The sequence below is a fragment of the Populus alba genome, chromosome 7, assembly GCF_005239225.2.
Source record: "Populus alba chromosome 7, ASM523922v2, whole genome shotgun sequence".
Taxonomy (NCBI): Eukaryota; Viridiplantae; Streptophyta; class Magnoliopsida; order Malpighiales; family Salicaceae; genus Populus; species Populus alba.
In genome coordinates this window covers 10724397-10737386 of record NC_133290.1, presented here as the reverse complement: position 1 = coordinate 10737386, position 12990 = coordinate 10724397, and the positions used below count along the sequence as shown (strand labels likewise).

At 32.0% G+C, this 12990-nt stretch overlaps 2 protein-coding genes across 2 annotated transcripts; both read left to right on the top strand.

Annotated features, from left to right (window-relative positions):
* The first annotated feature begins 1830 nt into the window (after positions 1–1830).
* Positions 1831–6503, top strand: LOC118049655 (probable ATP synthase 24 kDa subunit, mitochondrial). Its single transcript, XM_035059712.2, has 7 exons — positions 1831–2010; positions 2470–2563; positions 3179–3323; positions 3541–3651; positions 3959–4105; positions 4695–4817; positions 6025–6503. Exons 1-7 carry the CDS (start codon positions 1972–1974, stop codon positions 6086–6088), a joined length of 723 nt encoding a protein of 240 aa, XP_034915603.1. The 5' UTR covers positions 1831–1971; the 3' UTR covers positions 6089–6503.
* A 3782-nt stretch (positions 6504–10285) lies between these two features.
* On the top strand, positions 10286–12873 carry LOC118049653 (putative pentatricopeptide repeat-containing protein At1g02420). The gene has a single exon (XM_035059710.2). The coding sequence runs from the start codon at positions 10407–10409 to the stop codon at positions 11940–11942; it is 1536 nt and encodes a 511-aa protein (XP_034915601.1). The 5' UTR covers positions 10286–10406; the 3' UTR covers positions 11943–12873.
* Positions 12874–12990: the final 117 nt, after the last annotated feature.

Genomic DNA, 12990 nt, shown 5'->3' with positions numbered 1-12990 from the left:
CTATATACACAGACTTAAGTTATTGTAAATTGGAACAATAAAATTACTATTTTACTTTTATTAAAAAAAATTGAATAAATTTGGTTTTAAAGGTAAACTATTCTTTTCATAAAAGTTTATTTGTTATTATCAAATTGACCAAGGATAAAACGGTCTTCTAATTTTTAAGCACACTTAAATGACTTAATTACACTTAAAATGTAATAAAAAAACATTAAACATGCATGTTCGGGCTTTTTTGTCTTTTTTATAACACGATAAAATGAATTAAATACCTTTAAAAACAAAAGTTTTTTAACTTACTCCCAAGGATTTTTTTATAATCATATCTTGGTTTTTTTTATATATATAATTAAGTTGGCTTAGGTTCAATTTAGTATTTTTATAAATATAAAATATTATTAAAAAAACTAGTTGACACTTTGCATAAGTCCACGCTAACATGTGGAGCATCTTTGCACTCTTTTAGGTGGCGTAACACTAACTTTCATGATGGTGTTAGAAGCATTTTCGACACCTCTTTCCTTATGGAGAGAGCATGTGGCGGTTTTGGTAACAGTTTGTCATAGGTGACGTCTTCTTTTTTCTTTTTCTGTTTTAGTTCTCATTTTTAAAAGTCACCTCTCATTTACTAATATTTCAATTTTGATTCTTATTTTTTATATTTTTGTTTTTGGTTCATTTGTTAAATATCAATTTCATCCTTGGATCTTTAATTATAATTTGTTTTTTTAAAAAAAACATTTGATCCTTATTTTTTTAATTTATATACCTTTTGTTTTGGATCCTTTTGTGAATTTAATTTTTCTTTTCAATTTACTCTTCAACTTAAAATTATAGATTGTCATCTTATTTGCTTTTTATTACAAGAGAGATCCTCATTCTCTTAATTGTTATTTATTATGTTTGTTTCTTTTATATAATTGAATTTTTTTTTATTTTATCATTTGATATTTGATTTATTAGGAGATGAGATTCATGGTTTTTCCAAATGTGATATTTCTAATTTAATAACTCGAGTTACGAGTTTAAAAAATTAACAATGTCTGACATCAATTTTTTTCACTTATTTTTTTATGTCATCTTTCATCATTGTTCATTTTAAAAATTAGTTTTATAATTTTATTTTTCTTTCAATCAGGTTATCACGATGTTATGCTCTAGACAACATGCTTGGCTGGATAACTTGGTATTTTTTGGGGTCACTTTTTATATTTTTTTTTGTTTTATCCTTAAAATTAGGTTATTTTTTTTAATTTAAGTTGCGTTTTTTTTTTATTATTTTATTAAATTATCTTATTTGCATGATTGGTTTATGAAATTTGGCATCCTTACCCAATTTTACATGTGTTTTATTTATTTTTATCTTCGCTCAACTCGATTTACAGTGAAGTGCTAACCATATATTTCTTCTAAATTGTTTTGAAGTATTCTCGAAAAAATTTAAACAATCATATTATCTAACATTTTGTTCAAAGGTTTCATAAATATTATTTGTGCCAATGCTTTTGATTCTTCATGTCAATAATTTTTCTTTTGAATCGACTAATTTAAAATCATCTAACTGCTCTTTGTAAATCTAAAATGTTTTTTTTTAAATTATTTTCTTAAAAATAGCACGGTAAAAGCAATATTTTATTAAATAATATTACGTGAAAAAAATAATTATAAAATAGAGATTAAAAAATTACTAAATCCTTTTAATCTTTAAATTAAATTAAAGCATATACCATGATAATATTGAGATAAAAGAATTAGGGAAAAACATAGTAGCGGTTGGCTTAACATAAAACCCAAAAGATCCAACGGTGCAAAAATAAGACTGACCTATTCCTGAAAAGTGTGAACGCACGCTCTCTCTGCCTCTCTCAGCTCAGGTGGGGGTTCCTGTACTCTTAAAAGACAAAGAGCCAAACACCCCAGTGTAGTCCTCCCACCGGGGAATAAAAAAAAAGAAAAGAAGAAAAGATCATGGCTTTCAGTTCTCGTCTCATATCCAGATCCAAACAGGTAACTACTTTTCTTCTCTGTATTTCAGATCTTCTTATCCTCGTTTCCATTCATCCATTCATTTCTTACCGTAGGATTTCGATTCCTGTTTGTTTTCCTGCAAAATCGAGCAAATGATGAATCTATTAACTCTGAATTTTTTTTTTTTATATATTATGTTTGGTTTATAAAACTGAAGAAATGTTGAACTTTTTTAGATATTTTAGATTTTAGGGTCAATGTGGGTTTTTTTTTTTTTTTGCTTCGATTATTTTTCTGTTGAGGATGGAATTAAATGTTGGCTGGGAATATTAGATTTATGGGAAATTCAAATTCTATTGTGGGTTCTGTTAGGGGAATTATTGTGGAATTAAATTAAAAATTTTTAGGGACGTGCCGTGATTTTTCGTTCAGTTATTGGGGTTTTGCTTTGACTAATAATGATTTATTTTTTGGTCGGTATATTTTGGGTCTATGCAGTTGTATGGAAGTCAAGCCATTTTGAATCAGCAACATGCTTTTCCAGTTCGTTATTATGCAAAAGAGGCTGCTCCTGCCGGGCTCAAGGGAGATGGTTAGTACACCCTTAAACTTCTGTTATTAAATGGGTTTTTTGTCACATGTATTGTTTGATGACACTCAAAATTTAGCTTTGCCACTTTCAAAGCATGTTGTTTGGAGATGATAAGTACTGGACCAAAAAGTTGAATGTTATTGGCCATGTGACCGCATGCATCGTGCTAGGAACTTGAAAAAAATATTTTACAAAGCTCAGAGCAAAGTTACATTTTAATTTGTTTTTGAACAGCCCAATAAAGCATTTACAACCTTCATACTATGCAACTCTAATCTCTTGGGCTAACAACCAACCCTCACCAGTTTGGGGATTGAGGTGTTGTTGTTTTTGTTGTTGCTGTGCATTGTTGTTGTTGTTGCTGTTGTTGATGTTGATGACGACGACGATGACAACAACAACGATGGTGATCACAATGATTTATATTGTTGCCTCATATTCTAACTAGGATACTCTTACAATCCAGTTAAAAGTAAAATACGTGATAATCACCATCGTTTGTTCATGACTCTATGATCCATTATAACATCTTTTACTCCCAGTAGATGCAACTATTCACAATGAACAGCGTGATGATTTGGTAACTTAATGCAAATCTTCCTTTGAACCAAACAGAGATGTTGAAGGACATCTTTCAGGACATCAAGCAGAAATTTGAGACAGCCATTGGGGTACTTCGGAAGGAAAAGATCACCATTGATCCTGAGAATCCAGCTGCCGTGTCTCATTATGCGAAGGTCATGAAGACAATTAGAGAGAAGTAAGATATTCTTTATTCTTCTATTTTCTGATAGTTTCTCAAGTTTCTTCTGAGTTGTCTCCATGTTTAGCACCCCTCTTTCTTTTGGGTGAGCATTTGGTTTGGTTCTGGTGGATCTTGCATTGAATGGATTTATATTCATTGCTTGTGCTGAATTTGGTATGCTTTCATTTAATGATCTATGATGTATTTACTGGCCTATGTTCTGTCTCTGCAGGGCTGGCTTGTTTTCAGAATCACAAAGGATCCAGTTTACTATTGAAGAAGAAACACAAGATATTCCAGATGCTCGGACATTTTTTCTGAAATTACAGGAAATAAGAACCAAGTAATCCTCTTTTCCAAGATCTTGTCTAACCTGTTCTAGATTTTATTGCTGTAGCAAATGAAGCTTCATGTCATATTTGCTATATATGAATTATCCTCTTACTAGGATGTAGAAGAAATAGCTTTTTTTTCCTCTGCCCTGCCTTGACAAACATTTGTCCCTGTGGATCTGAAATTAACACTAACATCCGTAGTGACTGATGTGCTATTCATTTGTTATAAATCCAAAGTTATATCGATATCTTAGCATCCCCTTGTTGCATTTTTCATTTGCAATGTAATGATGGATATGGGTTTTTCCGCTTCAGGAGAGGTCTCTCTGATGAGCTTGGTGTGGAGGCTATGACAATGGATGCATTGGAAAAAGTTGAAAAGGAAATTAAGCAACCTCTGATGAGGAATGATAAGAAAGGAATGGCTCTTCTTATGGCGGAATTTGATAAGGTTAATAAGAAGTAAGTGTTGATTTAACAACTAAATATACTTATTTGTTTTTTTCTTTTTTGAATGGTGATGTGGTTTATCTTACCTGCAAGAGTATTGTACTTAGTGATGGTCTAGTATATATGAAAAGTTCTTCATGGAGTTTATTTTTAGCTGCATGATCATTCCTTGCCTTCTGAAACCTGAAGCTTATACAGTCCTTAGCTGTCTGAGGACTATTCTGAGGACTTATGAATGTTTGCTTTTATTGACAAATGAACCATCTAATGAATTGGTTTACAAAAGAAGTTTGCATGTCTATATATTGACTGGAGGACTTGCTTTAAATATATAGACAATCTATATATTGTCTATATATTTAATGAATAGTCAATGTAACTAACATGTTGATTTACTATTACCAGCAACTAATTTGTGTTTGGTAAGTGCACGTTGGCGCGGTTGGTAGTTCTAGTGCAGTGAGCTTGACATGGAGATAGTATCCAAAGTGTTTTTCTTCCTGGTTCCTTTATGGTTGCTATTGTGATGATTTTGCTCTTTAGTTGGAATTCGTAATATCAGAAGGGAAGTTTTGACTCTTTTTTTTTTTTTTCTTTTTAGGCTTGGAGTTCGTAGGGAAGATCTACCAAAATATGAAGAGGAGTTGGAACTTAAAATTGCCAAGGCACAATTGGAGGAGCTGAAGAAGGATGCTGTCGAGGCGATGGAAACACAAAGAAAGAGGTATTTTTTTATTGTTTTTGTGCTTATTGTCTTGTGATTCTGAACCTCTTGGTTCTAGACACTGGCTTCCTACATTTGGCTTCGGGCTGGCAGTAAAGAAATAGGATGGACATGGGTTTAGCTCCCATTTCTTTCTTTTTCTGGGAAAGAGTACTTTTTTCGGAGTCTTTTGTTGTATTCCTGATGAATGACCACTGAATAGGGATGCAAGTCAACCCAAACAACTCGAATTGACTCAATTCTAAGCTCGATTGAACTAGTTTAGAGCATAATTCAAACCGAGCTTGAACAAAATTTTAAGCTTGTTTAAAAGTAAGTCTAGCTGAGCGTGACTGTTAGGTTGCTCAACTAGGATTGTTCATGAACATGGGCATTTTATGTGTTTTTGAAAGCATTCCAAAGTGGCTTGTTCTAGAGCAATAAAAACCCGTGTTCTATATCTTTAGGAGGTAATGTGTTGTGAAAATAGGGAAAAGATTGAAAAAGCTTGAGGACATTCTCTTATCTCATTATTATTTATTATTATTATTATTATTATTTTTTTTTTTTTCAATTTTTTCTTTAATGAAGGTGATTGACAAAAAGGCTGCTCCTTTTGTACAAATTGTTTGGCATAGAAATTCAAAAAACAGTTATGAGTTGTATTTTATGCTCTGAAACCTTAAAAGGCATTCTGGCTAGATGAATTTTGACTGTGACTTGACTTTACCTTTAGGCTTGTTGTGAGCCACCAAGCCTAATGAACTGAGCATGATTAAAAATTTGTATCTTGAGCCGAGCTTGTGCAGAATACCTGTAAAATGACTCGACCTTGACCTAAGCTTGATCAGCGCTACAACCTATCCAACCTGAGTTTGATTAATCTTCTATCCGGCTTCACCCCTATCTCTGAATTTGGGTACTAGCATGAAGTCGATGTTCCTGGAAAGAAAGAAAGAACCTTGAGCAAATTTTTGTGAAACAAAATCTGATTCATGCGTTCCACTAATGCCTGGCAAGAACCATGCATTATGTCAAAGCACGGCATACTTGTCCATTTGTCTTAAGTCAACTGAAATGATATGCTCCCTGCTGGAAAATCTTTTCAATGTCCATTTGAAGTTAGATTGACGAATCATTAGTGGGATAATATTAGCCTTTCCTTGGTATATATATTTTATTGATAAAATTAATTGATATCACCTCTGTCTTCTTGTTTTTTTTTCAGGGAGGAATTTAAGAATGAGAAAGAGGTTGATGTGAGGTCTTTGGACATCAGGAACTTTCTCTAAATCTTCCATGGCTTGTTAATGGTCTGGCTTGATATCGAGCTTTTTTCAGGCACCACCTAGAATGTGGGAAATAACCATCTGTTTTGCTTTGATAATAAAAAGGTGTTGAATCACAGCTGTGCCTTTTCGTGTTAATTCAAGTTGATAGCCAGGAGGGGTAACTGGTATTATGTTGTCACTTGTCATGCAATGAATCATTTGTTTTAGAAAGTCGCTCGTCTTTGCAGACTAATTTTCTTGCTTTTCCCAACTGTATCTAAACATTCATGGTCACATGGCAATGTTTAGTCTGGAAAAGAAATGGTTTGCGACGTTGCCGGATTAAATGGCTGTATAAACAACAACTTGCTTTGCTAAAATGTCGAGTTTGATGAAATATGGAATGGGGTTTCGTGCTCTTTTGAAAGCTCTTCAACACCTCCATTTGAGCATCCAATGTTCAGTGCATGGAAGTGAGATTATTTTGGTTCGAGACCAGAATTATGTCCGTAGATTGTTTTGGTGATATTCCATGTGCTTTTAGGGTCTTAGATGTATTCCTCGAACGAGTCCAGTGTAACATGACCACTCGCTCTGGCCATGATGCAAGTTAGGCTGTGCTTGTGTTTATTCCCGAAGTTATAAGAGATGCAAGTCCAATCTTGAGGGTGTAAATCATTCAAATAACAATGGATGGAAATTTTGGGGGGGGGGGGGTGGGAACAAGTGGCCGTGGATGTCGTTTAAACCAAAAATTTAGGGTTTATTTTGAGCTTTAAAAAACAAAATGAAACGTAATCTTACAAAAATATACACTGTAAAAATTAGCAATCAAGCTATCGAGTATTATTTTTAATTTGGTTTAGTTTTTATCTAAAAAAATGAAATTAATTTTAAAAAAAAAAATTAAAATCAAACCCAAACCGAGTTCAAAACAATCAATTTTAGTTTAATTTTAAAAAAAAAAACCGAAATCATCGATTGATTTTCAATCTGGTTTTGTTCGGTTATTTTATATTAAAAATACAAACTATATTGTTTTTAGGTTTTTTTTTTTTTTTTTTTTTTTTCAATGGGTTTGGTTTCAGTTTGCCTCGGTTTATCTCGGTTTGGTTTTTTTTTTTTTTTTTTTTCCAACTTATAAAATCGATATTGAACGGTTGGTTTTTTAAAATATTTAATCAGTTTTTTTTACTGTTTCGGTTTTTTTATTATTTCTTTTTTGTTTTCTCGGTATTTCTGTTTTTTTACTTACCCCTAACGAGTACAATCTTGCTGATTTTTGCAAATCATGCATTTTGATTATAGTTTTGAAACCAGACCCGGCTCGGTGGGTCAACCAGGAGCTGGAATCGGGTTGGGTTGAAGAAAAAACCCGGTGCGACCCTGCAAAACTCAGTTAAAAATTCGATTGTAACCCGTTGATTTTTGTATTTTTCAACAAAAATAACGTTTTTTTTATTAAAAAAAATTTAACCCGGACGATTTGATAACCCAGTTAAAACCTGAAATCTGAGCCTTGAACCGGACCGAGTATGAAAACTATGATTTTTACAAAGAACTAAAGCATCTGCTGCTGCTTTTCTCTCTTCTATGCTTGCTAGCAATGGGTTATTTTTTTTCTCGCCATCTCCGCGTGCTAGATCATGTGGAAATGCTAATTTTATGAAGGCTAATTTATCACAAAAACAATGAAGGCCTGTTTTTTTTTTTTTTTTTTTCCGTTTCTTTTTAATTCACACATTTTTTTTTCTATGAAGCATTTTTGTACTCCAGTCACAAAAATTTTTCTCGAATTTAGAGCTAATAATTTATTTTAATTAGCTTATTATAAGGTTCTCATTGTATTAAAAAAAATAATATTAAATTAATGCTTGAATTGGCCAGATAGAAATCAATTTTTTTACCCAAAACAAATTAAAACTGACATTGAAACAAAAATGCATTTTTTTTCTTTATCCTTTTTTACTTTACACACGAGTAGCATTAATCTTTGTCCTCAAAGTTTTCTTAATTTTCATTTTTTATCCATGTTTATTGAGGTTTTAATATTTCAATCCTACACTTCATTTTTTATTTTGTGTTGAAACCTGAATTTTACGAGAAGAGAGAGAATCGTTGAAAAATAATAGATATAAACCTCTAGCCTAAAAATCAATGAATAAGTGGTAAATAGGATAATTTTTAATTGAAAAAATATAAATTAAGAGGAAAATTATTGTGATATTTATCTTTCAATTTTGGATGAAATAAAATAATAAAATCAGTACGCGAATGTTAACCAGTGATAAATTACATAAACTTTCCAATAGGGTAAAAATGATTATCTTTAATAAATAAATTTTAAAAAAATTGGGGTGAAACATATTTAGAAAAATAAAAAGGAATTTTAAATGACATAATATATGATTTTACAGGAATAATTGTGTTACTTTGATAAAAAGTGGTGAAAACTATGAGGATCATTTTATTATGATTATAGATGGGCATCTCCAAAATGAATTATTTTGATAATCTTACAATTTAAGTAAATAAAATGTACACAAATCTGGATTTTGGCATAGATATTTTTTTTTTAAAAAAATTTTTTGTGTGTGTAATTTTTGAAGTTTTTATTCATTTATAATTTTTTTAAAAAATATTTTGTATAAATGAACTATATTTTTTAAAATAAAAAATATTTTCAGATAATATTTCAATATGTGTAGCCTTTTATAATATTGTTTTTCTTTTATTTAAATAATTTAATATGCGTGTCTATTTCTATTATCATTTGATTGGATAATTTTTTTTGTTGACTAACAAGATTTAACAAATACAACCGAGTAAATGTCTTATTTTACGAGATTAAATATCTTGATCTACACATGTTTCTCGAAATTTCTAGTTTTATTTCTAGTTAGCATTAATAATTTTGTTTCTAATTTATCAGTACACATAATTCTAGATTTATTTAATTATATGCATGCATAAATTTTTTGATTTGCAGAGAAACTTTTTAGCTATAGAAATGTATGTATAAAAAACCCTTGCATATTTTTTTTAATAGGAGATAAAAATATATGACATGCGGTAGAGTGCGAGTCACATAACTAGTAAATATATCCAAACATATAGAAAAAAGACACTATTCACTAGTTAGTTTCTAAAACCACGTGAACTAATTTATTTTTTTGGCATCTTTTGTTTTTTAAGTATAAATTTAAGAGAAAAATATTATTTAATCTGTTTGAGTTTATAACTCAGATCATAAGTTTAACAAGTTAAACCACAACACCCAGACTATTATTTTTTTATATATAATTTTTCTTTTTTAATGTTTTTTTTAATTAATTTTAAAATTTATATTTCAATTAATACTACTCATCTGTTAATTTTTATATTTGCTTTTTTAACCTTTTTAGATAGAGATTTTAAAAGAAATTATTTTGTGTATGTTTAATTTTTGCAACAATTTGTTTTTGATTTATCTATAATTTTTTTAATATTCTATATAAATAAAATTTATTTTTTTAAATAAAAAATTATTTTTAGATAATATTTCTAATATGTGTATTATTGCATAATATTTTTTTTTCTTTTATTTATATAATTTAATGTGTGAGTTTATTTCTATTATAGTTTGATTGTATAAAAATATTATTTTGATTAACAAGATTTAGTAGATACAATCGTGTAATGCTTATCTTATAAAATTAAATATCTTGATTTATATATATTTTTTGATTTTTTTGATTTTATTTTTAGTTAATATTAATGATTTTTTTAATTTATTAATATATATAATTCTTAATTTATTTAATGACATGTATGCATAAATATTTTGAATTGCATTTATAAATTTTTTTAGCAACAAAAATGCGTAGATTTTTTAAAACTTTAACCAAGTTAAAATTAACTTTTAAACTTTAAATCAACTTCAAAAATGACTATTTTAGGCTATTGGCACAAGAATTTTAAAATTTAATAAAATAATATAGCTATTTTTTTGATAAAATAACATAATTTATATTTATTGCGGTTCCAAAACATGATATATAGAAGTTACAATTAAAAAATACAATATTAAATAAATTGCACTTAAAATGCCATGACATTCATAAAACATGTTTTAAAACCTACTGCCTCCGCTAATATTTTTAATTTCCTGTGTTAATCGTTTTTTTAAAAATAATCCTTAAAAATCCCAAAAATTGGAAAACAATGAATCTGAAAATGCTGTCGTTTAATAAAACTTCCCATCAGTCGAGCTCTATTTTTCACCACCGTCATCAGCCTCAGCCTCTGCCGCCAAAGCTTCTGTTTTCGTTTGGTAAAATCAGAGAAGAAGAAAACGGGTATGATGATGATGATGATTAAGAAGAATCTAAAGTCTCTATCTTTTGAACTACAAAAATCAAGGTATGTTTCTTCTTCTAAAATCCCATTCCTTTCTCTCCACACCAACCCTCAAAACCACAACAACAAAGACATACAAGTAGATGCCATTTATAACATCATAAGTAACTCAACTTCCTCTCAAAACCTCAAACAATCCTTAAAATCAACTGGGGTTTTTCTCTCTAATGATTTGATAGATAAAGTGCTCAAAAGGGTCAGGTTTAGCCATGGAAACCCTTTACAAGCACTTGACTTCTTTAATCTCACTGCTAATAGAAGAGGGTTTTATCACTCTTCTAATTCTTTAGATACCATGCTTTACATTTTGGGTAGGAGTCGCAAATTTGATCATATTTGGGATGTTTTGATTGATATCAAGAGAAAAGACCGGAACTTGATAACTCCGAGGACTTTACAGGTTGTTTTAGGTAGAGTTGCTAAGGTTTGTTCTGTCAGAATGACTGTGGAGTCTTTTTGGAAGTTCAAGAGATTGGTTCCGGTGTTTGATACCAGTTGTTTTAATGCTTTGTTGAGGACTTTGTGTCAAGAGAAGAGTATGAGTGATGCGAGAAATGTTTATCATCATTTGAAGAAGGGTTTTAGGCCCAATTTGCAAACTTTTAACATACTTTTGTCGGGGTGGAAGTCGTCAGAGGAAGCGGAGTTGTTCTATGATGAGATGAAGGAAATGGGTGTCAAGCCTGATATTGTAACGTACAACTCGTTAATTGACGTGTTTTGTAAGGGTAGAGAACTGGAGAAGGCATATGGGGTGGTTGCGAAGATGAGGGAGGAGGATATTTCGCCGGATGTGATAACATATACTAGTATTATTGGTGGGTTGGGTTTGGTTGGCCAGCCTGATAAAGCGAGAGATTTGCTGAAGGAGATGAAGGAGCATGGATGTTACCCAGATGTTGCAGCATACAATGCTGTGATTAGGAATTATTGTATTGCAAAGAGGCTAGATGCTGCTTACAGTTTGATGGCTGAGATGGAGAGTAAGGGCATGAGTCCAAATGCAACTAGTTACAACTTGTTCTTTCGAGTTTTTTATTGGTCAAATGACTTGCGCAACTCTTGGGATTTCTACGGGAGGATGATGGATGCTGGGTGCCTGCCCAATACCCAGTCTTGTATGTTTCTCATCAAGTTGTTTAAGAGGCATGAAAAGGTGGAGATGGCACTTCAACTTTGGAATGATATGGTAGAGAAAGGTTTTGGGTCATATATTTTGGTATCTGATGTGTTGCTCGACTTGCTTTGTGATATGGGCAAGTTGGTGGAAGCAGAGAAGTGTTTTTTGCAAATGGTGGAGAAAGGACATAAGCCAAGCAATGTTTCTTTCAGAAGGATCAAGGTGCTCATGGAATTGGCAAACAAGCACGATGCCATTCGGAATTTGTCCGAGAAGATGGCTATTTTTGGGTCTTCAATTCGAGCTCCTGAAAGCACGGATGAGAAAGAATGTTCAGACCCAGTTCCTAGTTTATAACGTGTTTGTGACTCGGAAGTTCCAAATTGTGACCTAGAGCATCTAAACGACTGTGCTACCAAGATAATGCCCTACAGAGGAAGGGCATGTTATTTTTTTCGGTTGGTTCTGTTTTCTTCTGTTGGTAAACGGTGAACAATTCTTCCTCGAACCATTTCAAGGAAACAGTGGACAGGACGGATCTTCTGCTAGCCATCCTTGAAATTTGTTCTGTTTAATGCATGTGAAAAGTTAGACGTGTCTTACTTGGAAGAACTCGAATCAGAAAGTTCCATCTTGTATCTGTCAATTCTTAGTAGTTTCTTATGCCCAGAAACAATCCCGCTCTTCGAATCTTTCTTCAAGACTGGGGGGGTCGTGAGCTTCAACTGAGTCAAGGCATCAACATAGAAACCCAAGCAGATCCCGAGTGAATGAGAGAGGAATTAGCGTTTACAACACTTGGCATAAACCTGCAACTAGCTGCTTTACTGCTTCTTTGTTGGTGTTGATATTGGATTCCTTTTTCAGGGCAGACACCAAGGATGAGAAAATTGGTGATATGAAGTCCTTGGGGATTCAGAAACCCTTGAAACTCTATCCGGTTCATCGATAGGTTTGATTTGATATTTTACTTGAAGCATTCGTCGAAACCAAGAGAATGACCCTTTTGTTTTGGATCACAGCTCTAATCAACTGATTGGATATAGCAATTCTGTGTTGATGCAGCTTGGTTGCCAGGGGATAGCTTTCTATGATGGCAGCCCTCCTGCTATGAAATGACATTCGGGAAGTTCCCATCTTCGCAAGCTTTCTCGCCCAAGTGGAGGGTCATATGCAAGCTGGAAACGAATTGCTTACATTTTTATGCGTGGAACATTAACACAATCGTGTAAAGAGCAAGTTAGAATCGATCAACTTGCAATGTCAGTTGGTATTTTATGCACAGCCACCGCACAAACTTCTGCGTCCGCCAGCTAAAGACTGAGATAAGGTGGTGGTGCCACCCACCCACGCTCCTTAATCATGGCAGATAAGCTTGAGAGAAAACCCACCACGGAAATCATAA